Source organism: Kogia breviceps, chromosome 7 (assembly GCF_026419965.1).
Source record: "Kogia breviceps isolate mKogBre1 chromosome 7, mKogBre1 haplotype 1, whole genome shotgun sequence".
Classification (NCBI taxonomy): domain Eukaryota; kingdom Metazoa; phylum Chordata; class Mammalia; order Artiodactyla; family Physeteridae; genus Kogia; species Kogia breviceps.
This window is the reverse complement of record NC_081316.1, coordinates 63,559,200-63,586,758: the sequence shown is the minus strand read 5'-3', so window position 1 is coordinate 63,586,758 and position 27,559 is coordinate 63,559,200. Positions and strand designations below refer to the sequence as shown.

The following is a 27,559-nucleotide window of genomic DNA, read 5'->3' as shown; positions in this document are numbered from 1 at the left end:
TGGCCGGGGAGGTGGCTGTGCCCATGGAGCGAAATGCATCGTTATGAAGGAGAGGGAGGCCTCCCGCTGTCCTGCCCTGGTGAAGGTCGGCGGTGAAGGACGGCAGTGACGGACAGAAGTGAAGGTCGGCTGTGAAGGATGGCGGTGGTGCTGTTGGCCGAGCCGGGAGGCAGAGGAGGAGCAGGGTTGGAAGGGAGAGTGAGCTCCCGTCTGGACAGGCTGCTGGACATCAAGTCGGGGAGGGGGCTGAGGGGTCTAGTGCTCAGGAGGGCCCTCTGGGCTGTGGGCAGAGTAGAGAGGGCCATGGGAGCTGTGAGGGGGAGAAGAGGGTCCAGGCCCAGCCCCTGGAAGGCTTCTTGTGGCATCTCAGCGTTCCCTTTGCCCTGTGCTTGGTCTGTCCTCAGGGCCACCTCGGTCTGGCTCTGACTCCCCCCCGTCGATCGGTTCATTGCGTCTGAAATAGTGTCTCTGCCTCCTGCGTCTGTAGCTGCTATTCATTCTCCCGAGCTGCCAGGGTGACCTTTTCCCAGCAGTCCTCCCAAATGTCCTGTCCTTTTATGCCTCTGTGCTTGATCCACACTGACCAGCCCTCCGCTCCCCCGCCACGCCCCCCCCCAAGTCTCAAGGAATCTGTGTGCTTGGTGCGAGCTGCCAGGGCCCCAGGCTCTCCCTCCCTGCCACCCAGTGTGGCTGTCAGCCTCCGCGCGTGCTTCAGGGAAGGGTTCTTGAATGACAGCACGAGCCTAGCTGGCCCGAGGCCACATGGTGATCACCGGCCAGGTCTTTGTTAAGGAAGTATTCAGAAGAAAGGAAGGGAGCACTTGTGGGCAGCCGACTCTGCACCAGACACCTGTCAAAGGTTGTGCCCTTTAGTCTCTACCACAGCACTGGGAGGTGGGTGTTAACCATCTCCCTTTTACAGATGAGCAAACTGAAGCTTAGAGAAGCAAAGTGATCTGCCAAAGGGATGTTCCTTGTGGCTGTCTCTCCTACCTGGTTACCAGAATCTAGCTGGTAGGAAGAGCCAGGGGGAGAGGAGAGTCCACTGGGGCTCAAAAGGACAATGTCTGGCAGGAGAGAAGCCTGGGTCTGGGGAGCTCAGCCCAGGGCAGCTTTGCATGGCCACCCCTGCCTCCGGGGGGGGGGGCACTTGCCCTGGCATGCGGTGCTGGCAGCAGCGCCTTCCCTGCACGGCCACCTTGGGCTGAGGCTGCTAGGGCATGACTGGGGCTCTGGTATGATGCACTGGGCCCTGGGTGGGAGGGGATGGGCAGGGCTGTCGCCTCCCCTGCACAGTCACATCTTTCTTCACCCCCTCCGGGCCCAGATGTCAATAGATCCATCACCAATTATAAGCTGGGCCTGACCTTTTTGAGTTGGAGTGGGGAGAGGTGGGGAGGGAAGGAGAAGTAACCCCGGAGGGTCTCCCTGTGTCCTGGAGGCAGGAGGGCCAGGCCTTGTTGTCCCCTGTGTGGCAGGGACCGGGCCCACAGCAGGAAATTTTGCACATAGGTGCCCTAACAGAGGAGCCGGAGGAGAGAAAGCCCCCAGAAGGCTCTCTGAGGTGTGTCTGGCCTGTGTGTCCCCACTGCCCAGGATGGCTGGAGGCGCTCTATCCCCCAGAGCACAGGGGCAGTGCTGCAGAGACTGGGGCCCACTCAGCCCCTTTAGCTCTTTATGGCTTCATTCCACTCCCCCCTCACCAACCCAACTCCTCCACTCTGGAAAGGTCCAGTTAGTAAATTTTACTCTGAAAGTTTGGGATGCAGGGTTTGGAGGCAAAGGTGGGAGCCAGCATTTGAGGATTACCTACAGTGTGCTATAAATTTTAAAGTCCACCATCTTCTTTCATAAACAGTTATATTATGCCCATTTTACGGATAAAGATAAGGAAATTGAGGCTTTGAGACCTACCTTCCCTCCCTCTCCACTTCCTCCCTCCTTTCATCAATGTCTCTGAGCACCTACTATGAGCCGGACCCAATGCTAATCTGAAGGCCCCACCCCCAGCTCATAGGGAGGTAGGATTCTGACCCCAGATCCATGTGACTCCAAAGCCAGTGCTGTCCCTTCCAGAGGGACAGAGCAGCGCAGAGCCTGAGAGCTTTCTAGAGTCAGAGCCTCCCACATGGGAAGGGGTGAGCTCCCTGTTCCTTGTTGCCCACAGACCTACACGGGCTCCATCCTGGTGGCTGTGAACCCCTACCAGCTGCTCTCTATCTACTCGCCAGAACACATCCGCCAGTACACCAACAAGAAGATTGGGGAGATGCCCCCACATATCTTCGCCATTGCTGACAATTGCTACTTCAACATGAAGCGCAACAGCCGTGACCAGTGCTGCATCATCAGGTGGGTGGCCCAGGACCAGCATGGAGCTCCAGGCTTGGGCCCTAGAACTCCTGCTCTGTGCTCCCGCTAATGCCTCAAAATATAGAGAATCACCTCCCCTTTCCCAGGCCTTATACCTCTATTAATCCTACCAAAGCTTATGTTAACTTTTGAGGCCAACCTTGTTTACTGCTGGCTCCTGTTAAATTATGGTCAGTTACAACCTCAGGCTCCTGTTCTCTCTTGGGTAGAGGATAAAACAACAAAGCATTGATCGAGCATCTAGTTCATGCCATGCTGTGTGGCAGTATGGATGGAGGAGTGTGTGTGTCTGAATGAAGGGGAAAGAAAGTAACCTTTAGCTGTGACAGGGCACTGAGCTCCTTTCGCCTCCCCCAGGCCTGGAAGGTCCTTAGTGTCAGCCCATTTTACAGATAAGGAGCTGGTTGGAGGGGGGCCGCAGTTTAGGGCAGTAACCGGTCTTGCCTCTGCCTGGGGCTCCTCTGCAGTGGGGAGTCTGGGGCAGGGAAGACGGAGAGCACAAAGCTGATCCTGCAGTTCCTGGCGGCCATCAGTGGGCAGCACTCGTGGATCGAGCAGCAGGTGCTGGAAGCCACCCCCATCCTGGAAGGTAGGACCGGGCTCTCGGGGCGGGGCTGGGTGGCTGGGGGGCAATTGACATTGACCGTGACCCATGAACTTCTGCCCACCCTGCAGCATTTGGGAATGCCAAGACCATTCGCAACGACAACTCAAGCCGCTTCGGGAAGTACATTGACATCCACTTCAACAAGCGGGGCGCCATCGAGGGCGCCAGGATCGAGCAGTACCTGCTGGAGAAGTCACGTGTCTGTCGCCAGGTGGGCCTGAACCCCTGGGCCGAGCCGCACCTGCACAGGGGAGTGTGGGGTGCACACCGCCTGCATAGCCTTGGTTGTCCCCGTGTTGCTGCCCGCTTGCCTCAGTGCCTGAAATCCCAGCAGGAAACCCACCCATGGGGACTTTTCCATGAAAGGCACTTGTTAACATAGTAAACTGTTTACAGTCTGCTTGATCCTCTGCTTCCTGATGGCCTCCTCCTGCCCTCCCATCCCCCAACACCTTGTGCTCCCATTTTTAGGCCCCGGATGAAAGGAATTACCACGTGTTCTACTGCATGCTGGAGGGCATGGGTGAGGAACAGAAGAGGAAGCTGGGCCTGGGCCAGGCCGCGGACTATAATTACTTGGCCATGGTGAGGCCCAGGTGGGGCGCCCGGGGAGGGCGAGACCATCCCAGCCCCTCCCCAGCTCCAGGCCTGGTGGGTAGGAACTTCTTCGTGGGCTTTCTTCCATCCTCTGACTGGCCCCCGCCCATCATAAGGTCTGTTCCCCACGTGGGCACACACCTGCTTGTACACACATCTAGATGAATTATCACCACAGACACATACATTCCTAAATGTGTAGATGTCCCAGACCCAGGGACGCACAGACACACACACGCCCACGTGTACACACACCCGGCCCTGTCTGCACACGTGTGAGGTGATACGTTATTCTTTGGGAACGTGGAGACTGGGACCTCTGCCAGGGCCCCCAGGATTGTAGGGTACAGCCTGCTGTGGCTTCAGCCTCAGGGGATTGCTGGTTGCAGGGCCCTGGTGCCAGCCTCTTGTTGCTGTCTGGCCGTAAAGGAAAAGTGGGCCTGAGGCCATTGCTGCCAGTCAGTGCCAGTGGTGGGCCATGCACACAGCAGGCTGGATTGGGGGGCACCAGCTTCTCTAGCCCTGGGGGGGAGCCCATACCTAGTTGTCTGGACCTGAGGTGGGCCAGCCACGTGGACACAAGTGTGGGCTATGGCACCTGAGGGATGTGGGACAACCAAGGGGTGTGTGTGTGTGTGTCTGTGTATTGTAGGTGTGGCAGGCCTTTCTGGACACTTCTGTCAGCTGGCTGGCACACTTGGATACACACACATACACACACACACACACACACACATGCACACACGGGTCTCATAGGCACACACAATGGGGCAGACCCCAGGTGATGCCCTGCCTGTCTGTAGTTACCACCTCCCACCTTCTACCCCAGGCTGCACCTTGTGAGGGGTTCAGGTTCCTGAGGGTGGATGTCCATGGGGGGAGAGGGGTAAGGTAAGGGCTTGGTGCTGTGACTGCCAGGCAGGGTGACGGGGGCAGGCCTGGCATCAGTGACCCGGCTTCTCTCACTCATGGGAAGAAGGGGCATCCATGCTCCCCAGATGTGGGAAATGTATTCTTGAGAAGGCCAGCCAGGAGCTTTCTAGACTTTCTGGAGGAGTCATAGGTGAAGTCAGTGCTCAGAAACCCAGGCTGGCCTGGCCAGACAGAGAGGGCCCTTCAGCCCAGGCACTGCCTCTCTGTGGGTACCTGTGGCCTCCCTGACACCCTTCTGCACCCCACTCTCCCACCCACTCCCACCAGGGTAACTGCATAACCTGTGAGGGCCGCGAGGACAGCCAGGAGTATGCCAACATCCGCTCGGCCATGAAGGTGCTCATGTTCACTGACACGGAGAACTGGGAGATCTCAAAGCTCCTGGCCGCCATCCTGCACCTGGGCAACCTGCAGTATGAGGGTGAGTGACTGAACAGCCATCTTCAGAAAAGAAGGCAGAGGCTAGAAAAGGGAGCACGTTCACTCATCTGACACTCCAGCAATGTGCCAGGCTGGGAGGTGGTCCTCTGAGACAGGCACCAAGTCCACTCTGCTCTTGTCCTGGTGTCCAGCATGGTCCCAGGACAGAGGAAGAGCTCTGGGAATGTTTGCTCAGTATGAATGAATGATCCCAGCTCTAAGGAGCTCACAGTCTAGTGAGTCTTGAAAGACTAAGAGACATGGAGAAAGCATGCACAAGGCAGAAGGAAGAGCCTGTGCAAAGGTCCTGAGGCCTGAGAGAGCACGGCACATTTGGCGAAGGGCGGATGGTATCAGGCACAGAGTTAGACAAGTTCACCAAGCCTGTCTCAGGAGCCCCTGATTGCTCTGGGGGTCTGGAGTGGGGGTCATGGGAGAGGAGGCCATGACTGCCAGTGTCTGCTACTTGGATGTCAGGCATGGAGCCAGATGCTGGGCATACATGCTCCCTACCCTCCGGGTGCCCGTGGCTCATGGTGACAACATTTGTCAAACTGATATTAACCCAGAAAAGCATTTAGTCACGGTGCTGATGCCCTCTGTGGGCAGGGCTGTCCCCCTGAGAGTGGGCAGAGCCGCCTTGTCCTCCTAGACTGTCCCTTCCCCCACCCCCCGCCCACCCCCTCTTGCCTGACGCTGTGCCCTGGTGCTGCTGACAGACCGTACGTTTGAAAACCTGGATGCCTGCGAGGTCCTCTTCTCCCCATCCTTGGCCACAGCCGCGTCTCTGCTCGAGGTCAGTGAGAGCTTTCTGTCCCCTCGCTGCTTCTCTTTCTCCCAGAGGAGCAGTATTGACTTCAGGCTCAGGGAGCTGGGGGCCTCTGCTTGGAGAGTTCTAGAAGTTCGACGTCGAGAGCCGGTTGTGTGCAGGATCTGTGTTGGGCACGGGTCCCAGAGGAGGAGTGGAGACCTAGCGTGGGGCTGCCCCCGGGGAGGGTGTAGAGCATGGGGCGGGGGGTCTGAGAGGGTCAGTCAATCTCGTAGTAAAGATTTACTAGGCTCTGCCTCGAGTTGGAAAACTGGTATAAATAAAGCCAGAGTCAAAGCCAGTGCCGGAGGGACAGGGGACATGCTGGGGGGATGGGAGGGGGCTGTTGAAGAGAGAGCAGTTCCTCCTCAGCGGCCCTTGGGTGGGTTTGATGACTGGGGAGGATATGGCCGTGGAGGGAGGAGTCTGAGTCAGGCCTGGTGGAAAGTGGGAGGGGTTCTAGGTGTGATGGAGGGAGGGTCAGGCTGGTGGGTGGCTGAGTGGGTGCCTGGATGTTGCCCCACTAGGTGAACCCCCCAGACCTGATGAACTGCCTGACCAGCCGCACCCTCATCACCCGCGGGGAGACGGTGTCCACCCCGCTCAGCAGGGAGCAGGCGCTGGACGTGAGAGACGCCTTCGTCAAGGTGGAGTGGCTGCCGGCTCTCCCTGCCCCACGGGAGGTGGGGCTGTTGATGGACAGGAGCCGAGGAGTCCACAGAGCTGGAAGGACGTCTGGGCCTTGACCCCGGTCTGCCCTTGGGTCCGGCTCCAGCCACTGGCTCTCTCTGGGGCCTGGGCAGGAGTCTGCCTTCCCCGGAGCCTCATTCATCTATCCCACAAGGGGCTGGGAGTTGTGCTCTTCAGCGGCCGCAACAGCTCTGGTGCCCCGAGGCCCTCCACACCTGGCCTGCTTCATGCTGAATCATAATCTTTGGTCACTCAGTCTGCTGTGCTATTCCCAGCCCAGGGGATACCCTCTCTGATCTCTCCAACGAAGACCACTGAAGAGGGGCTGGGTCAGGTGGAGAGGCCCCCCAGTCCTGCCATTTTGTCATCCATTGAGCCCCTCTGCTGTGCCAGGCCCTGTGCTGGGCTCTGGGACCCTCGTGATAATCAGAGCTGAAGGGGAGGCAGAGATGGTTAGAGAGATGGGAGCCCAAACTGCGTGAGATCAGGAGAAGTTTCTTGGTGGAGCTGACATCTCCACAGAGCTTTGAAAAACAGGCAGGAATTGTTCTGGCAGGAGAGGGTGCTCCAGGGAGAGGAAGCAGCTGGAATAAAAGCTTGGGAGTTTCGTGCAGCAGGAAGGGGCTAGAGTGAGGCCACTGAGGCCCAGGAGCCTGGCTGGTCCTCCTGGGAGGCTGTGGCTGCGCCCCGTGGCTAACGTGGCTGCCTCTCCCCTCAGGGGATCTACGGGCGGCTCTTTGTGTGGATTGTGGACAAGATCAACGCAGCAATTTACAAGCCTCCCTCCCAGGAAGTGAAGAACTCTCGACAGTCCATTGGCCTCCTGGACATCTTTGGGTTCGAGAACTTTGCTGTGAACAGGTACCACGTGGGCTGTGTCCTGTGGGAAGTTTCTTCTACAGCATGGACTTAAGTGTCAAATCTCTCCCTTTAAACTACATTTAGCTGGCTCCAAGTACACTCTGCCAGGCTGTAGGAAAATTTGACTCCAGACACCCTCTGGGGCCCTTTCCCCTTCTTCCCCGTCCCCTCCGGTCCCTGGGTCAGCTGAGGCCAGCTGGGGTGGTGGAGCGAAGGCTCTTAAACCATCACAGACACTCTAGTCCCTGTTGCCCATCAGGCCAGTGTCCAAGCTCCAAGGTGCCTCAGAGCAGGTGAGGCCGGGCCTGAGCCAAGCTGGAGATGGGGTGTTGGCCATAGCTGTTGTCCCACTTGGGGGCAGTGTGGAGGGGGCAGATGGATGGAGCAGGCCCAGGTGGACACTGGAGCTGGAGGCAGCCAGCTCTGCCCAACTTTTTAGCTGTGTGACCCCAGGCAAGTCACTTCAATTCCTGTAACGTTCAGATGTCTCAAAGCCCTCCACACCACCAAAACACCCACACTGAACACGTGAAGTGTCTGTCACCTGGGAGAGCACTGAGTTGGTGGCTCAGAGATGTCACTGTCAAGGCCCTTCTTGCCAAATCTCGTGAGCCCCCTTCCCATGTCTGCTGACGCTTTGGATCTCTCTTTGAGGCCCCTCCCCAGTGACTTGGCCCTTCCTCTCCCAGGTGCTCTGCCAGGGGTGTGGTGCCCATTCACCAGCCCTATCCCAGGGCCTGGTCATGCAGGGAAAAGGGCTCCAGCCTTAACTCTCCTTCTGACTCACTGAGTGACCTTGGGCAAGTGCTGTGCCCTCTCTGGGCCTCCGTGTCCTCTTCGGTAATGGAGGGGGTTGGACTTGCAATGCTGGTTCACGTCAGAGATTGGAAGTCCCAGGGGCACACTGCACACCAAGCTGGGGCCAGCCCCTGAGCGGCAAGGCAGGGCCTGAATATCCCCCTGCCTCCCGCTGACACCTGTGCCCTGCACCCTTCCCTGCAGCTTCGAGCAGCTGTGCATCAACTTCGCCAATGAGCACCTGCAGCAGTTCTTCGTGCGACACGTGTTCAAGCTGGAACAGGAGGAGTATGACCTGGAGAGCATCGACTGGCTGCACATCGAGTTCACAGACAACCAGGACGCCCTGGACATGATCGCTAACAAGCCCATGAACATCATTTCCCTCATCGATGAGGAGAGCAAGTTCCCCAAGGTGGGCCTGCAGCGGACCGGGGCAGACACGTCCCCTCCACACTCTGAGCCTCTGCTTTCCTCATCTGTGGAATGGGACTAATGATATGCGCTTCTCAGAGCAGCTTTGGGGCTGGTTCAAGTGCGCTCATCTGACATTTGGGAATTACCTATTGTCCAGTGGGTCCTGGACCAAACTATGAAGATCTAAGCATGCAGCTGGTGCAGAATAGGTGCTCCAGACACAGAATATGTCTTGGAGTGGGGGAGGGGCTGCTCTCATGATTTTAATCTTGGGAAATAGATTTTCTAAGCTGGAAGGTACTTTCAAGGTTGTGTAATTTCAATTCACCCACTTAACAGATGGGGAAATGGAGGCCCAGAGAGCTCCTGTGTGGGGCAAAAATAAAGGGAGGGAAGCTGTTGGGAAAAACAGGAGAGGGGGTGGAAAGACAGGGGACAGGAAAGGCAGTAGGGCCTGGTGGAGAGCCGGACGACGGGGAGGAGAGGGTGCGCTTGACAGCTGCTGCTTGGTTCCCACAGGGCACAGACACCACCATGTTGCATAAACTGAACTCCCAGCACAAGCTCAACTCGAACTACATTCCCCCCAAGAACAACCACGAGACCCAGTTTGGGATCAACCACTTTGCAGGCATTGTTTACTATGAGAGTCAAGGTACAGGTGGGCCCTCTGGGGCTGGCTGTCTCTCTTTGCTTGTGTCTCCTCCCTTCCTTCCCCTTCTCCAGCCCAGGACAGAGACCAGGGCCCTGGAATACAAAGAGGGAAGGGATGTTAGGAAGCATTGGACTCAGTGCTTTTTTTTTAGGGGTTAAAAAAAAATTGTGGTAAAATATATGTAATATAAAATTTACCATTTTAACAATTTTTAAGTCTACAGTTCAGTGGCATTAAGTATATTCACAATATTGTACAGCCATTACCACTCTCCAGAGCCTATTCATCACCCCAAATAGAAGCTCTGTACCCACTAAACAATAACTCTCCATCCTCCCCCCACCTGCTAGTCCCTGATAAACTCTATTCTACTTTCTGTCTCTATGTATCTGACTATTCTAAGGACATCATATAAGTGGAAACATACAATATCTGACCTTTTGTGTCTGGCTTATTTCACTTAGCATAATGCCCTCAAGGTTCATCCATGTTGCAGCAAGTGTCAGAATTTTCTTCCTTTTTATGACTGAATAATATTCCATTGTGTGTGTATGTGTGTGTATACACCACATTTTATTTATCCATTCATCTGTTGGTGGACATTGGGGTTATTTCCACCTTTTGGCTGTTGCTGCCATGAACATGGGTGTATACCCATCTTTTTGAGTCCCTGCTTTCAATTCTTCGGGTGGGCTCAATGCTCTTTTGCACATATGGGGAAACTGAGTCTCAGAAGGGGCAGTTCACGTTTTTTTAAGATCACACAGCCTATTGGCTGCAAAGCCAGGCCTAGAACTAGCCCAGCTACTCACCAAAACTCTTTGAGCAACAAGACCAAGTTTGGTCTTTGAAGGAGATGTATCTTCTTTTCTCCTGGGAGATACAATTGGGCTCATTTTAAAGCTAGAAGTGAGGGGACTTCCTTGGTGGTGCAGTGGTTGAGAATCCGCCTGCTGATGCAGGGGACACGGGTTCGTGCCCTGGTCTGGGAAGATCCCACATGCCGCGGAGCAGCTGGGCCCGTGAGCCATGGCTGCTGAGCCTGTGCGTCCGGAGCCTGTGCTCCGCAACGGGAGAGGCCACAACAGTGAGAGGCCCGCCTACCACAACAACAAAAAAAAAAAAAAAAAAAAAAGCTAGAAGTGAGGAAGAAGGTCAGAAAACAGTCAAGTTTTCCCCACTTGGAATTCTTACAGAATCTGTCGAAAGCGGGCAGACTGCCCTTGCCAACCCCACTCCTCACACCCTGGTGCAAAAGGCTGGCCTTGAATGGGCATCAGCTGTGGGATGTGTCTGCCCTCCCGGCCTTCAGTCACAGAGGGTCCCACCCACAGCCAAAGCCAGTGAAATTCCAAACGAACAAGCAAAGAGCCACTGCTTTCACACTTCCTTGTTGAGTTGGTCCAGAAGGCAGAGAGCAAGCCATGTGGCAATTACGGAATCAGAAGGCTGCTCAGCCCTCATTAAAATATTGGGCGTGAGATCCACCCCACCTGTTAGAAAGAAGAAAGCCAATGTTAAGTTTGAACGAGTGTTGGACAAACAAATGGATCTGTTGTTTGGAGTAAGAGGGGTTTTTTTTCAGTTCAGTCCAACCAGTGTTCACTGAGCATCTATTATGTACTAGGCTTCATGATGTTGCTGAGCAGACGAAAACGAAAATTGAGCAAACTCTACTCAGTTATAAAATTATAGAATATTATTAGATCTGGAGGGAACATACGGCTCATCTACTTTTATGGATTTGGAAACTGAGGCCCTGAGAGGGAAATGACTTGCCTAAGGTCACTAATCAGTTTTGAGCTACTTTAAACAATTGTGTCAGCATTTTCTGTTTACAGAGCACAGTTTCAATTCAGTAAATTTTATTTATGACATGTGTGGTGCTAGGTGATCCAAAAAGAAGCTAGAGCTTATGGGTACATCATGCTCATTTGACAGATAAGGAAGCTGAGGCCCAGAAGGGGACCTCCCTAGGGTCCCGTAGTGAGTCTGTCATAGAGCATTAATTAGAGCCCTACAATTCCATCCCAACTTCAGAGCCCCCCTTCCAGTACTGAGTGCCACCTTCAGCTCACCCCTCCCCAGATGCCAAGTGGGCAGCTCCGCACCGGGTCTCTGTGCCATCTGCCAGCCAGGGCAGCCTGAGTCCTGGGGGAAAGGGTGCTGCTTCTCTTCAGGGTTCCTCCTCCTCCTCGGGCATCCCCAGCCCTTGGGCTCCTCATCTTCATCCCCACACTAGCAAGGCCCCCCATTAACCAGTTCCTAAGTCCTCAGTCCCTGGTAATGGTAGCCTTCTTTGGAGTCTGTGTGGTGCAGGGGAGCCTCCCTGGGCTGGTGCCAGGGCTCCTGCACTCAGGTCTCAACTCTGTCCGTAGCTTGCTGTGTGCTGTTAGACAATTTGCTTAGTTTCTCTGAACATCAATTTCTTCCCTTGTGAGGGTGGGGAAGATAATCTCCACCTGTCCTGCATATACGGGGGAGTTGTGAGCATTCCAGCTGCGAAGGCACTATCCAAACACAAGGTATTTTAAATGCATTCCTTTACTATTAGCTGGTACCAGATGAACTTGTATTCTCTCCCAGGGCACACACTTAACAAGGGCTTTTGACACCTTTGTCACTGAACTTGGGTCCTTGGACTCTTTAATCAATAGAAATTGGTAAGAAACCAGATGAGAAATTCAGGCAAGCTTTACAGGCGCTTGTGCTGCTTTAGCTCGAGGGAGTGAGAACAAGAAACAGGTGCCCTTGCTTACTCCCTGAGTGGGGGCGGGCTGATGCCTTAAATGAGTTGAGGGCGGTGGCGGATTGGTGGGTCGGGCTGGAGGAGGGGGGCTTATGTGGTCAGCTCACCCTCTTGGTTGGTGCTGTGTGCACGGGTCATGGGCAGTTCCCTGCTTTGGCTTCCAGCAGCTCAGGAATGGCAGTCGGTTTGTGGCCTTTTTGTATCTTATTGTTCACAATTGCTGGCACCACACATGCCTGTAGTTATTTTTAGTCCCTAAGTTTCTTTGTATTTTGTTGCTGGAGGAGCCGTTTGTCCAGGTGCCAGCACTCTGGTAGAGGGTCCCAGGTCCCAGCCTATCTCACCTTCGTCCAGAAGACTGAAGCTGGCATTTCGGGTGTTGCGGTGGTTGAGGTGGCAAGGCGACCTGCTCCCTCCCGGGGCCTGAGACTTCCTGCCGTCCTCTTAGGCCAGGCTGGGGAGAGGTGGGCTGTGAGGCTGGGGAGAAGAGCTCCAGTGCTGGGTCTGCCCCTCGCTTTCTCTGTGACCTTGGGAAAGCTACTGTCCTCTACAGGCCCCAGAGTCCTCAACTGTAAAGTGGATGTGGTTGAACTAGGTGGATTTTGAGGGTCTTCCTGGACCAGGCGATGTGGCTTCGGGGAAGGGGTGAGTCTTGTCACGGGGAGGCTGCCGGAGTTGGCGAAGGTGTGACTGCTCTTTGCCGCTGCCCAGGCTTCCTGGAGAAGAACCGGGACACCCTGCATGGAGACATCATCCAGCTGGTCCACTCTTCCAGGAACAAGTTCATCAAGCAGATCTTCCAGGCTGACGTCGCCATGGTAACGTCGGGGTGTGGTTTTCACTGGGCAGGAAGGGCCCCCAGAAGCCAGGCCGGTATCTAGGTGCCCCCTTGTCTAGTGGCTTCAGCTGAGCTCCTCTGGCCATAGAGCAGGGGCAGTGCTTTGCTATGGTTCCGGGAGGGGCTGGAGGGCCTCCAAGATCCTCCTATCGGGTCCTCCTGTACTAATGAGGGGGAGTGGGTGGGGTGCAAAGCCTAGAGAAGGATCACCTGAGATGCTGCGGAGCAGAGCTTGATCAGGACTCAGTTTTCCATGGGGGGAGGGGCCCTCCCCTGCCCCGACCTCCAGCAGCTAAAAGGGAGCGTGGGCAAAGAGGGGACCTCCAGCCTTGAGGATGCGGACGGGTGTGGGTGTTCAGAGAAATGGGCACAAACGGCATATTTGCACCAGCCCTGGACCCCATATTGGGGGTGGTGGTGGAGAATTTCCCATCCTCGACATTTCCTTTGTCCCTAGAGTGTTAGCCTGGACTCTGCAGTAGTGGGCTCTAGCCAGATTCAAATCCTAACTCCACCACCGTCTCAATGGGTGGACTTGTTTCCTGCAGGATTGTATGCCTTTTTATTTCATATTTTCCTCCTGTCCCATGGCTTCCTGGAGAGTGCATGGAGGGGCTCAAGGGAAGGGCAGAGCTGCTGCCCCCTCAGTGCCTGTCCCGCTGCCTGTGTTGTCCCCAGCCTCCCAGGAGCTCAGACCACTGCCCTGAGGGTTGTGCTCTCTCCCTGGTGGATTTTGCTCCCTGTTTTCTGACCCGCCACGTTCTCCTTGCCCCCCACCCCATCTCGCCGTGCACTGTGGTTCCTGTTGTAGTTTCTCTGTGGTTATTCATCGGGCACTCTCCGCCAGTCGGCAGCTTCTGCGAAGGTAAAAGACCCCAGCCCGGGGCCGGAGGATGGCGGGAGAGGCCTCAGCAGCCCTTGGGGCTGGGCTGTGTCCTCAGCCCCTGCGGCACTGAGGCTTGGGGAAAGGGCCCTTTCTTCTTTATTGTTTTGGAGTGTGCGTTTTTGTGGAGTGGTTTGTGGAGTGCTTTGATTTTTGTTTTCTGAGTTGTGTGGACTTCAGGCATCTCAGTTTCGTAAAGGAGGAAACTGAGTCCTAGAAAAAGAGGTGAGACCTGCCCAGTGTATCGGGGCAGGGCTGGGACTCGAACCCTTCTCTCCCAAGTTCTCTGCCTCCACGGAGTCTCTTGGAGGCATCAAGGCCTGCTCCTTCCATCAGGCCCTACGAAGGGTTTCTACGTCCATGACTCAGTCAGATCCTCTGATTAACCTTGTGGAGCAGGAGGGGCAGGTGGTATTTTCTGAATTTTGCAGATGGGGGACTGAAGCTCAGAGATGGAGTGTAGTTCACTCCCAGTCACAACATCCGGGGGAGCTGGGATTAGAAGCCACTCCCTGCCCCCCGACCTCCTTAGGCCCTGGAACACCATCCCTGGTGTGTCTTGACCACCAGCTCCAGGTCATGCGTGGCTCCCAAGGCGCTTTGGGCCCCAAAGATGCTGGGTACCCTTAGCAGCAGCATAGCTCTGCCATCCCTTCGCCTCCCTTTTCTCTTCTCAGTCCTCAGTTTCCTCTCTGCCTAATGCTGACATCCTCTCACATTCGCTCTTAACGCTGGGTCCCCCTTCCTTCCTGCATGTCTGGCATCCCCCTGCTGCCTGGTGCCTCGCAGAGTTCGGGCACAAATCACAAAACCACAGTGGTAGTGCAGGGCCCCCAGCACATCAAGAGTAGGGAGGTTGTCTGGAAGGAGGCCTCTGTCCTCTGCCCACGGTCGGCCCCAGGCCAACACTGTGGCCCAGCTGATTGATGGGATGAACGTATGGCCACCACCAGAGAGGGGCCCAGGTGCCTGGAGCTCCAGCACCGGCAGTCCCCAGCGCGAAGCCCACAAACTGCCGGTCGCGGTGTTGGTGAGACAGGAGTGGCTCTGGACTCTCCCCCGGTCTTTCCTGTCCTTCTGTAGACGCCAGCCCAGCCCCTACCAGGCCTACCCACTCCTCCTGGTCTTGGGCAGTCCCAGAAGACACTGAACCCATCTTTTCCTCCTACTTCTCTTTCCCAAGCCCGTGGAGGCATGTGAGGACCTCTCCATGAAGTTTCCTGTTCTAAGCCTCCTTCCCTGAACTCTGGAAATAGAACCCACTTGCTGAGGAACCGTGGAGAGGTCCAAGTGTGAGACTGTAGGGTGTCCAGAAGTGGCCCACTCCCGAGGGAGTTTTTGGAGCACAGAATGAGAACATGGCAGTGACAGATTTGATACCAATTACATCTACTCTTCTGGCCCACTTAGGCACCCCCGTAATTACTATTGCCCCTACCTTACAGGTAAAGTAACTGGGGCCCAGAGAGGCCAAGGTCTTTGCTAGAAGTCACACAGCTGGTGACACACGGGGATTGGTTCCAGGTCTGTCTCAGGGAGGTGCAGGGACTTGGCCAAGGTCACATACAAGTGAGGGCTAGAGTGAGGCTTTCTTGTCCCTGCTCTTTTTCACTGTACTGTGCTATCTGCAAGCTTTGCCTCAAGGAAAGAAATGCTTTGTAACTGTTGGAAACAGGACAGCTCTGTTAAAGGAACAAGGAAATGGGCTTGGTGAAGTGTGGATGCTGAGTCAGTTTATTGGATGACAGTGTACTAGCCGCAGCGCTCTCCTTAGGGTGAGGGCCCATGTCCTTCCGGTGATCTGACCTGTGTCCTGCACAGGTCCCCAGCCCCTGAATTTCCACCCTTTTGACTCTTGTGTCTGCCTCCTCAGGGCACCCCGGGCAGCCCCACCCTAATCACTGCTGCTGGAGGGAGCAGCAGAGCAGGGAGGCTCTTCCAGGGCATGAACACCACCCCGCCCCCAGCCCCAGGCACATGACCCAGGCTCCCTGAGTCCACAGGACGCTGGTTCACTCCTTATGCAGGTGGTTCCTCCTGACAGTGACTTCCCAGCCCGGATCACATCATGCTCAGGTGCCTGCGCCCTCACATCCCCTCCGAGGAGTCATTTAACGCTGACCTTTGGACTTCTCACTTCTGCCTTTACCCCATCCCTAGTTATCTGCAGATTATCCCAGAAAACAACAAATGTCAGAAAAGATGACCTTTCCCCTCAATGAAATAAAACCAAATCAGAAACCAGGTGGCCAGGGAAGTGAGAGCAGATCCTGGGATCATAGGCCCCATTCACTCATTCCTTCCTTCCATCACAAATACCTACTGAATGCCTGTTATATGTCAGACATCGTCATATGTCCTGGGGACACAGTAGTGAACAAAACAGAAAGAAACCTCTGTCCTCGTGGAGCTTGTGCTCTAGCAGAAGGAGGAAATAGTTAATAAGCAAATAAATAAGTGGATTACATAATGTCAGATGGTGACTTATGAGATGGGGGAAAAATGAAGGAGAGAAGGGTGCTGGTGGTAGGGCTTTGCAGTTTTGAATAGGGGATCAGCAAAGGCCTTACTGAGAGGTTGGTGAGGAAGTGAAGAAGCCAGCCACGTGCATTCTGGAGGAAAAGCATCACAGGGAGAGGGAACAGCAAGTGCAAAACCCTAAGGTGCTTTTTAAGCCCCAACCTGCCCTGAGAAGAGCATGGAGGCAGGTGTGGCTGGAAGGGAGGGAATAAAGTGGTGGAGAGGCTGGAGGTAGCTGGGACCAGGTCCTGTGGGGTTTGTGGGTTCTTACAAAGGACCTTGGCATTCATGCTGAGTGAACTGGGGAGCCACTGAGGATTTTGAGCTGGCTGGGGGAGGGGAGACACGACTGGATTTGTGTTTTAACAGCCTCACTCACTCACTATCACTGTCGATAGTGGAGTGGAGGGCGGTGTGGAGAGTGGGCGACAGAAACAGGGAGACCGGTTTGGAGGTTATTGCAATAACGAGAGAGCCATGCAGGCAGCTTGGACCAGACTGACGGTGGAGGAAGTGCTAAGTAGGGGTCAGATTCTGGGTCCATTTTGGAGGTGGAGCCAATAAGATTTGCTGACATATTGGATATGAGAGAGGAGGAGTTGGGAATGGTTCCTAGATCTGTGGCTTGAGCAGGTGGACAATTTCTTGGAGCCCATGGATGCCAGCAACCAGTTCAGCACCACTTCAGTTCAGCAAAGTGTTGTTGATTGTTGCTGTGCCAGGCCCTGGGGCACAGCAGTAAACAAGGCAGACCCACCTGTCCTCACGGGGCTCACAGCCCAGCAGGGAAGACAGAAAGGAGTAGTTCCAAAGTGCTGATTGAAACCAAAGAAGGGTGTGTCCTATGTGTGTGTATGTTGTTTGTGTGTATTGTGCATGTGTGCATGCTTTGTGTGCTGTGTGTGCGGGTATGCTCTGTGTGTGTATTTCTGTGTGTGTGGTGTGTGTATGTGTGTTGTGTGGGTGTGTATTTGTGGGTGGTGTGTGTGTACATGTGTCTGTGTATACATTTGTGTGTTATGTGTCTGTGTGTCTATGTATGTGTGCTGTGTGTGTTGTGTGTCTGTGTTTGTGCTGTGTGTGCACACACGTGTTCCTTGCAAGGCCTCTAATGCAAGCTGGGTACAGCCCACCCTGGACAGCTTCCCCCCCAACTGGGGGCTCACCCAGTGCTGTTGCTGGATCAGGTTCTGGGGCAGACTTGGGGGCCACAGACCTGACATTCACCCTACCCCAGTGCAAATACTCCTCAACTTCTCTTGGCAAAATCCTAGAATATATTCCAGATAATACTAAAACAAAACATGGCAAATTTCAGAATAGCAAGCATTTGCTGTTTCTTGGCAAGTTTCATTTAATTCCGGGGGCATATGGTCTAACTTTAGAATGGGTTAAATGCCTCTCCCTTCCCCCACATATCTCACACACATTGACATCTGCATCCTTGGTTTTTGGTGCTACAGGATATCAGATAAAATGATGACTCATTTAAAATATAAAATCTTAAAATAATAATCAAATTCACTAATAAAAAATCCTCACCCAAAAGAAATTGCCAGGAAAACAATAACATCAAAATGCTTTGGAATCGATTCTTGTTTCTATGTCCACTTTCTTGGCCGGAGAGGTTCTGCTTCCTGTTTGTTTGTTGCTTAGGTCCTCCCCCAGGACCCCAACTCATTTCATAGTCTTCTGAGAGGGGGACCCCAACGGGGCAGGGAGGTGCAGGGGGTCGCTGGCCGGCTCACCCGGATAGTGGCTGGTGGAGCATGGGGCCCTTGGGTCTTGGTGCTGGATGGAGGCCAGAGGCCAGCTGTGTGCCTTCTTAGGAGGCTTATCTGGGTCTGCCCCGCCCCCCTGCTGCTGACCTGCTAATCCCACAGGGACGCCCTCCCGGGTCGCTGTTTACTGAGACAGACTCTCACAGCCTGGTCAGCTAGATAGATGGCAATATTCCCATTTAGAGACTGAGGCTCAGTGCTGCTTAGTGACCTGCCTAAAATCACGGGACTCGGAGGTGGTGAGCCAGGGTTTGAATTTAGGTCTGTCTAACCCGTCTCTAGAGATGACTTCATCGTCCTGAGGCGACCAAGTCTGGCCACTCATTTATACTGGGAAGGGAGGATGGAGACTCAGAGAGGGGCTGCGTCTTGCCCAGAGCCATCCAGCACACCAGGGCATGTGCCGCGCTCCTGGGCCCAGGATCAGGGAGGCTTCCCAGAAGGGGGTGCGTCTGGGATCCAAGCTCCAGCCCAGACCACGAGGGTCACAGGAAAACCCATGTGCCTGGCCAGCCTGCTTCCTTGGGCGGCTCTCCCTCAGGCCCTTGACCAGCTGACCTCTCCCCTCCTGCTTCCCTTCCGGAGGGCTGGAGGGTTGCGGGTCAGCCCCTCCCATCGCTGTGGTCCATCCCCCCAGGGCGCCGAGACCAGGAAGCGCTCGCCCACACTCAGCAGCCAGTTCAAGCGGTCGCTGGAGCTGCTGATGCGCACGCTGGGTGCCTGCCAGCCCTTCTTCGTGCGCTGCATCAAGCCCAACGAGTTCAAGAAGCCCATGGTGAGCAGCCCTGGCCTGGGAGGGGGCGAGGGGGAGGCAGATGGGACCAGCCTGGGGAGTGGGAGGGGCTGGGCCGAAGGGGCAGGGTGGGCTGGGCCATGTGAGACTTTGTGCTCTGTGGGGGATGGCAGGGCCCCTGAGGGGCTTAAAGAGCAAAGTTCCTATTTACTGGAGGCAGCAGGTGCCCTGGAAAGAGCCTGGACTCTGTAGTAGTGGGCTCAAGCCAGATTCAAATCCCAACTCCAACACCTTCTCACTGGGTGACTGTAGACAAGTCACTTCATTCTTTCGTGCCTCAGTTTCCTCACAGATGGAAATGGGACTGATCATACCCACCTCCTGGGGGTATTCCATGCAATAATGCATGCAAACTGCCTGGAGCCTAGAAAGGCACTCAGTAAATGGCAGCTGTGTTTCTTGCTGTGGCCCTGACTTTGAAAGCCTTCTCTCCTTTGGTCCAGCCAGTGACCACCTCCTCCTGGAACCCTTCCTGGATTCCTTTGACTGGTTGGGAACATTTTCGTTTTTGGCTTTTCTGAATAACATCTGTTGAGCCCTTTCTGTGTGTCCGGAGCGGAATGGATCGTCTCTCCACAGCCTCACTCAACCTTCCCAACAGCCCAGGAGGGAGGGACCTTTATGGCCCCATGTTCGAGATGTGGGACCAGAGGCTCAGGGAGACTGAGGGGCTTGAGGCTGCAGATCCAGGACCCTGGGCCGCCCCTCCCTGGGAACCCTCTCCTTCCCCAGCTCTGGGAGGTGTTGTTTACCACAAGCCTCTTCCCAGAGATAGGAGGGGGGAGGCCCAGGGGAAGCTGGGGCCTGAGGGTCTGGGGAGGGACGGAAGGCGGGAGGCCAGTACTGGGCCAGGGAAAGTGCCTGTAGGGAGAGGAAACAGGTGGCGGCAGCCAGCCTTCCGCATGCTAACTCTGTCCCCTGTCCCTTGCCTGGAAACATTCCCCAGAGTGGGCTGGCCAGTCCCCCTGGGGATCAGGGCCAGGTCTTCAGGGGCGTGAGAGTCACAGAGGGACCCAGCGAGCTCCCCTCTAAGGCAGGAGGTCCAGGGGACCGAGGCCAGGGCCCTGTAGTTGGGCACCATCTCTCTTGCTCTCAGATGCCTCTGGAACCTTCTTTGGGCTGACCTCAGCATTTGTGGCCTGGCCCTTGGCTGCAGGACCTCCTCCCTCGGTCTCCTGCCTCCTGTCAGGAGGACTCCCTGCCTCCTGTCAGGAGGACTCCCGTCTTCCTCCCCATGGTTCTCAAACACAAATCTGACCCGGTCACCTTCTGTTGCTTCCCTAGCCTGGCCTCTCAGGTCCTTCACAGCCCATCCACCAACCCTGCTGCTATCACAAAAATGACTTTGTGCCAATTAGAAAAATGTATCTCTTCCTTAAGGAAGGTACTGTGCTGTCAGCAGCCAGAAAGCTGTCTGAAAAACTATCAATCTAAGATGGCTATAATATGAAGGGGGACCCCTGGGGTTGTACAAGGTACCCACCACCTGCACAACCATAATCCTGGCATGGATTAGCCCCTCAGTCCCCATAAAATCCTCCAACAGGACCTGTGCTTTCAGGCTTGCTCACCTTTGCATGAGCTAGCCCCTCCAGCACCCTCTCTCCTGTCAGAGTTAGAGCAAAGGTCTTCCACGAAGCCCCCCTCGAGATGTCCCAAGGGGAATTAAGCTGTCTGTCCTCTGTGCCCTCAAAGCACTCAGCTCACCCCACATGAGGGCCTCATTCCGTGCTGCTCTGTGGGTTTGGACTGCAGAGCCGCGTCTGGTCCCGCCTTTGCTCCTCATCTGCTGTGTGACCTTGGCCTCTCGGGGCCTTTGTCTGGGGCCAGGAAAATACAGAACAGGGCTGGTGTCCCAGCGGGAGCCTCCAGCACTGACGCCCTTGGCTCCTTGCCTGGCAGCTGTTCGACCGGCACCTGTGTGTGCGCCAGCTGCGGTACTCGGGGATGATGGAGACCATCCGAATCCGCCGAGCCGGCTATCCCATCCGTTACAGCTTCGTGGAGTTCGTGGAGCGGTACCGAGTGCTGCTGCCCGGCGTGAAGCCGGCCTACAAGCAGGTACGGAGCTGGGGGCATAGGTGGGAGGGAGGGAGGGTCCCAGCTCTGGGCTGGGCAAAGGCCCCAGTGTTCTCATTGGAACAGTGTGCTGGGCATGACATCAGCTCGGCCACCTCAGGTATGGCTGGGAAAATTGGGGTCAGGCAGCGGAGTGCATCTGAGAGCTTCTGTCGCCACACTCGGCTGGTGTGGACTTGACACATGTGGTGAGTGGGCCCTGGCTGTTAGCTGGAGGTGAGGGTTTTATGATCATCGGGCCGAGCTAAGGAGAAGAGTGAGGGTCAGAGAAGGCAGGGCCCGGCTGTGGCCACACAGAGTTAGGGCCAGAGCTGGAGCAAGAGCCCTGCCTCCCAGCCTTGGGAGGGACACCAGCTGGTCTTTCCACTGGTGGGGCCACCCATTCTCTTATGTACCCCCCAGGATGACCTTCGCGGGACATGTCAGCGCATGGCTGAGGCTGTGCTGGGCACCCACGATGACTGGCAGATCGGCAAAACCAAGATTTTTCTGAAAGTGAGTACGGCCTCTGAATCTGGCTGCCTTGGCAGGGCTGTGAACTCCCCATCACAGTGGGAACAGGTCCTAGGGGTGTGCTATAGAGGAGGTGCAGCACCGAATGGGGTCAGGGCTGGGCCTTTGTGATCCTCCTGCCCTGCAGCTGTGGCTGGTTGGAGCGGGTAGTGGAGGGGCAGTTGGTATTTGAGAGCATCTATGACCTGGAGGTGGGGTGGAGCAGTGACCCTGGGTGAGGAAACCGAAGGCCAGAGGTGGGCTCATCGGGGAGGCCTGGATTCAGTCCGGACCCTGTGGTTGTCTGTCCTGGGAATTTGGGCAGGTCACTGGCCCTTTCTGAGCCTCATTTTCCCATCTGTAAAATGGAATGTGCTTGTGGTAGGGGGCTCTTGAGTGGACATTTGTTCCATTCCCTTTTTTCCTGCCAGGCGGGGCTCATGCTAGGCTGTGGTCGGCCGTGTGCTACTCACCTTGCTCTCCGGTGTCCCCGGACCTGTTCCCATGTTCCCCGAGCAGACACCTGGGGCCCTCTGTCTCCCACCCCACCTTGGGCAGGACTTTGGGGGCTGGGAAGTCGTGGAGGGGGCAGGGCTGGGAACAGGAAGTTGGGCCGGGGGAGCTTGCTGGAGCTGGCGGAGACGGGACAGCTAGAGCAGGGACAGCGTGAGTGCTGGCTTCTCCATGTCCATTTCTGCTGTTCTAGATTTCTGGCTGTCCTGGGTGATGGGGCAGGGCTCCCTCCTCTGCATAGGGTGGGCCCAGGCAGCCCAGGACAGCTGGGGAGAGGGAACGGGGGAGCCAGCCCTGCGCTGGAGGGAGTCCTGGGGTCTAGTCTAATTCCTCCCTGGCTGAGGGGCCTGGGCTAGTGCCTTCATCTCTCTGAGCCTTCATTTCCTCATCGGAAAAATGTGTTGACTGTTCCCTGCCTGTGTGTCTCACAACTGCCGCCTGGAGAGCATGTTCTGTGGGCCGGGCCCCACTGGGGGCGTTTTGTCCATCATCACTCGTTTCGTCATCACAGCAACCCGTGAGGTAGAATTATTATGCCCGTTTCAGAGGCTTAGCACGTAGAGGTGAGGTGCCCATGGTCAGGCGCTGCCCTGGAGTGGAGAGCAGGGCTTCCAGACTGTGGTTCTGATGCCCAGCCCACGTGGGTAAGGGAGGGAAGGCATGCAGCACGATGGCATCTAGTGCCAGAGATATCATTGTCCACATCCTCCACATCCTCACTTTTCTGGGCTCTTCAGAAGCCAGTAGTGGTTTCCAGACCCCAAACACCTGCTTCTCATTCATTCACTCACTCGTTCAGAAAGCCTTGACTGAGTAGCCCCTCTGTGCTGGGCCCTTTCCCCAAGTGATGTGGCCTGTGATTATCTGATAGATGTTCCTCCCCCACCAGACTGAGATTCCCAAGGGCAGGGCCCAGGTCTGCCGGGGTCATTGCAGCCTCACCCCAGCACCTAGCACATGGCTGGCACATGGAGATATTTGATTCATGTATTGACCGAACCATGAGTTTTGTCCAACTGGAGTGAGGGTTAGGGGCTCAGGGGTGAGAAGGAGAGGGGGCTGGAGAAGCGGGCAGGGCCTGATGGTAGAGGACCCGGGTGCCAGGGGAGGAGACCCGGCTTGACCCCAGGAGCCAGTGACGTATCTCTGTGAGATCTGTCCTTGAGGGAAGGCCAGAGGGGGAGCAACAGAGGACAGGAGACTGGTTAGGAGGCTGTTTCTAAGATCCTAGAGAGGAACGGTGGTGGCCTGGCCCAGGCCAGGGGCTGATGTGACAGAGACACCTAGAAGAGCTGGGACTTGGGTAGAGGTGGCCATAGGATGAAGCCAGTGTGTGTGCGTGTTGGGTCCCCGACTCCATGCAGTCAAATCAGGCCCTTCCTGCTCCCTTTGTTCCTCCCAGGCCTCTGGCATCCACCACGACAGTACCTGTCTGTACCTGTGGCTGTGAGAGGCTGCCCCGTGGGGCCAGAGCAGGGTTGGGAGCCTTTGGGGCCCAACTGAGCCCTAGGCCTGGGCTCGGAGTGAAGGAAGAGGGGGCCCACCTGGGGCGGCCTCAGCTCTGGGACTGGAGAGGTTGGTAGGGGCGCCGCTCAGGAGCTCTGCCCTCCAGGACCACCACGACATGCTGCTGGAGGTGGAACGGGACAAGGCCATCACTGACAGAGTCATCCTCCTCCAGAAGGTCATCCGGGGGTTCAAAGACAGGTTCGTGCCTGGACCAGCTCTTCCCCACCTCAGCCTGCGTGTGTGTGTGTGTGTGTGTGTGTGTGTGTGTGCGCGTGTGCTTGGCTCACCTCCGTTCCTCCCATGTGAACACGGAATAAACACCCATGTGCACACACAGAAACACGCACACACGTGCACAGCATGCACACAGGGTCACGTGAACAGGGTTGAACACTCAGGCACGTGGACCCATCTGTGCCGCCGTGCCCAGTAACACAGTACCCCCCTGACACACAGGCTTGCACACGTGGGTACACGAGGCACACAATACAAGTGGACCCTCTGTTGGTCTCAGATGCCTGATGAAATTTCCCAAAGAGGAAATCGGAGATTTTGTGAGTTACAAAGTGTGTCCCATATTCCATATAAGGGGCATGTGTACAGCTGTGTCAGTTCACAGATGGGCAGGGCTGACGCTGGAGTGTGATTCAGGCTCCACAAAAATCCCACAGCCTGCATCTTTTGCAGTTCATCTGGTCACTCCCTTCCTCTGTCCGTCCACCCACTTGTCCATCTGTCTAGCCATCCTCTGTCCATCCATCCATCTGTACATCCATCCACCTGTCCCTCCATTCATCTGTATGTCCATCTGTCCAGCCATCCTTTGTCCATCCATCCACCTGTCTGTCCATCAACCTGTCCGCCCCCTCCCATGGCTGTGCCCTCGTCTGTGCGTGCATCCAGGAATTGGCTTGCTGGCTCACCCACACTGACGTAGCCATCCTTCACTCCTCCCTTATTTATTTCTACGTTCAGGAGACACCTGCTGTTTGATGTGTGGTCTCTTGTCCTCCATCAGGTTGAAGGTGACTGTCAGCCTGTAGAAGCTGCCTGGTGTACACAGGGAACAGCATGGTGCTCACTCAGTCAGAAGACCAGGGCTCCAGCCCCAACCTCATCAAGTCTCAGTTTCCTCACCTATAAAATGAGGGAGTTAGATAGTCAGTAATAAGTGATGTTTACAGTTTTCAAAGTGTTTAATCTTTATTTTCTGACTATGAGTAACCTTCTGAATGTCCACCTTACTGGGTTTATCTGACAAGGCTGTGAGACAGGCAGGGCAGGTATTATTCTGCCCATTTTACAGATGAGGAAGCTGAGGTGCAGAGAAGTTATAGGCCTTTGCCCAAGGTCATGGAGCCAAGGAGACACAGAGCTGGGACTCAGCCCTGCTCTCCTAATTCTAAACCCCACCCGGACCCTGGCAGAGGTCCTCCTGCATCATACTGCTGTTTTAGGTCCAACTTCCTGAAGCTGAAGAATGCTGCCACGCTGATCCAGAGGTACTGGCGGGGCCACAACTGCAGGAGGAACTACGGGCTGGTGAGCCTCCTTGAGGGAGCTGCTTGTTGCCTCACGAAGCCTTTGAACCTGGCCCTGTTGCCATAGCAGCAGGACTTATCTGTTTGCGGGGCCTGGCTGACTTCTTGTCACCCTGCCAGCCCCTACCATTCCTCCAGCCCAAAGTCCGAGTCTCGTTTTTGCAGCTCTGCCTATCTGGTCAGCAATGTTTGTGCTTTTCTTCTGGAATGTTTTGGTGGGTGATGAGCACCTGGGTTATTAAACACCTCAGAGGGGGCCAGGAACGGGTATGTCACATGGACCTCTGTGAAGGAACTGGCCTTGGGGCTGGGGAGGTGGCCAAGAAGGAGGCCCACTCCTGGTCTGAGGATGGGAGTCTCTTGGGGGGTCCGCATCTCAGGGGAAGCCAAGGCCACTCCCTGGGAAACTTTGGTCTGAGAGGAGACAGTTGTGCCTTCGGGGCGTGCAGGTTGGAGAGTGGAGCCCGGGGCAGTGACCTCCATGGGCAGGGTTGGTCTGGAATCAGGGCAGTGGTTCTGAGCAGGTGGCTATCTTTGCAGATGCGGTTGGGCTTCTTGCGGCTGCAGGCCCTGCACCGCTCCCGGAAGCTGCACCAGCAGTACTGCCTGGCCCGCCGGCGCATCATCGGATTCCAGGCCCGCTGCCGCGCCTACCTGGTGCGCAAGGCTTTCCGTCATCGCCTCTGGGCTGTGATCACCGTGCAGGCCTACGCCCGGGGCATGATCGCCCGCAGGCTGCACCGGCGCCTCAGGGCTGAGGTAAGGGTCCCAGGTCCACAGCAGCCACAGCTCTGAGCCCTGTGACAGCTGTGTCCTCCGGGGGGGTGCTCTTCCACCTCAGGTAGACATATCGCCCCCACGTGTGGCCTGAGCCTGTCGGGGGGTGGGGATGTAGGGCTCTACCTCTTCAGAGCCATGCACAGGACTGGACCCTCATTTCCCTCTTTCCAGCCAGGGGCAGGGCAGGGGCCTAGTCCCTGTTGTGACTCATCGGGAGGCCAAGGTGAACCTGCTTTGGCTTTGGTATCAGCGGTGCCCCCAAGCCGCTGTGGCACCTGGAGGGTTTCTCATGTGCCTCAGTTTCCCTCTACCAAATTATTTGGCAAAGTCATTCCCAGTCCCAGAACTCAGCCGGGGTGGGGTGGGGTCGAGCTGGCGGGAAGCACCGTGAGGGTCACACACGGTTTGGTGCGTACCCTGCCGCCCCCTCCCCCAGTACCTGCGGCGCCTGGAGGCTGAGAAAATGCGGCTGGCGGAGGAGGAGAAGCTCCGGAAGGAGATGAGCGCCAAGAAGGCCAAGGAGGAGGCGGAACGCAAGCATCAGGTGAGCTGGGGATGTGCTGACTCCTTAGACATCCATTCACTGGTTCAGCAGCCCTCAGCCAACACCGGCTGTCCAGCCTCTGTCCACGCGACCTTCCTTCCTTCCTTCGTGCGCTGGGTGCCTGTTATGTGCCAGGCCAGGCCAGAGGGCTGTGGCTCCAGAGCAGAGCGAGTGGGTCCAGGCCCTCAGCTGTGTTGTAACAGGATAAACGGCCTGAGCTGGGGTGGGATCCCCCAGTCATGTGTGGCTGCTGAGCACTTCAAAGGGCAAAGCATTGTCAGTGCAAAATACACACTTGATTTTTTTTTTCCTTTTTTTTCTTTTTGGCCACGCAGCAAGGCTTGCGGGATCTTAGTTCCCCGACCAGGGATCGAACCCGGGCCCACAGCACTGAAAGCACCGAGTCCTAACCACTGGATTGCCAGGGAATTCCCAATTACACACTAGATTTTGAAGACTCAGTTTAAAAAAAAAAAAAGGAATATAAAATAGTACTATTTTTTTAATATTAATTACATGTCAAGATAATACTTTGGAAATACTGGGTTAAATGAAATACATTATTAAAGTTGATCTAACCTATTTTTTAAAAAACTATTTTGAATGTAGCCACTACATACGTGGCTTGCATTATATTTCTATTGGACAGTGGTGGTCTAGAGCCTATACCCAGTGGCTCTTGGAGTTTTGGGTTGGTGTGTGGTCCCTTTCGGGTGGTGAGACTGAGCAAGCTTCCTGGAGGAGGTGGTCACAGATGAGCCTCAAGGCAGGCAGGTGACATTACTGTCTGAACTTGTTGTGAGCTATCTCTGGCTCAGCACCGGGCATCTGTCTGCACCGGGCTGTGAGGGCTGAGCAGGTGTGTCCCAGTGTGGAGAGGCCCGAGGCTCCATCCTTCCCAGCGGTCAGGAGGGCCCCGAGGAGGTTGGGACTCTGGCCTGGCTGCTGCAGGGGCTCCCGTGGGCTCCCCACGGGGGGCTTGCTCCCTGACGCTGCATCACCCCCACCTCGCAGGAACGCCTGGCCCAGCTGGCCCGTGAGGACGCAGAGCGGGAGTTGAAGGAGAAGGAGGAGGCTCGGCGGAAGAAGGAGCTCCTGGAACAGATGGAGAGAGCCCGCCACGAGCCCATCAATCACTCGGACATGGTGGACAAGATGTTTGGCTTCCTGGGGACTTCGGGCAGCCTGCCAGGCCAGGAGGGCCAGGCACCTAGTGGTTTCGAGGTACCAAGCTGGGGAAGGGGCTGGGACAGGCCCCAATGTGGTGCCATCCCTCCTCTTGCACCCCTCTGTGTTAAAGTCCATGTGGTCCCCTCTGCGAAGAAGGCAGCTGTGATGACCTGGGATGGGGCTGCAGTCCCAGGCCCTGTCCAGCCAC

General features: G+C 55.9%; 1 protein-coding gene across 1 annotated transcript in view; it reads left to right on the top strand.

Moving 5' to 3' along the window:
* Positions 1-27,559, top strand: part of MYO7A (myosin VIIA) — a 99,394-nt gene that overhangs the window by 25,610 nt on the left and 46,225 nt on the right. Inside the window, exons 5-23 of the mRNA XM_059068299.2 lie at positions 2,168-2,352; positions 2,841-2,962; positions 3,049-3,191; positions 3,452-3,565; positions 4,778-4,931; positions 5,650-5,726; positions 6,266-6,385; positions 7,147-7,289; positions 8,292-8,502; positions 9,024-9,159; positions 12,620-12,726; positions 18,568-18,705; positions 20,626-20,784; positions 21,205-21,297; positions 23,420-23,514; positions 24,774-24,858; positions 25,398-25,616; positions 26,074-26,181; positions 27,196-27,405. Coding sequence (XP_058924282.1) covers positions 2,168-2,352; positions 2,841-2,962; positions 3,049-3,191; positions 3,452-3,565; positions 4,778-4,931; positions 5,650-5,726; positions 6,266-6,385; positions 7,147-7,289; positions 8,292-8,502; positions 9,024-9,159; positions 12,620-12,726; positions 18,568-18,705; positions 20,626-20,784; positions 21,205-21,297; positions 23,420-23,514; positions 24,774-24,858; positions 25,398-25,616; positions 26,074-26,181; positions 27,196-27,405 — 2,619 coding nt within the window. The remainder of the gene's footprint in view (positions 1-2,167; positions 2,353-2,840; positions 2,963-3,048; positions 3,192-3,451; positions 3,566-4,777; positions 4,932-5,649; positions 5,727-6,265; positions 6,386-7,146; positions 7,290-8,291; positions 8,503-9,023; positions 9,160-12,619; positions 12,727-18,567; positions 18,706-20,625; positions 20,785-21,204; positions 21,298-23,419; positions 23,515-24,773; positions 24,859-25,397; positions 25,617-26,073; positions 26,182-27,195; positions 27,406-27,559) is intronic.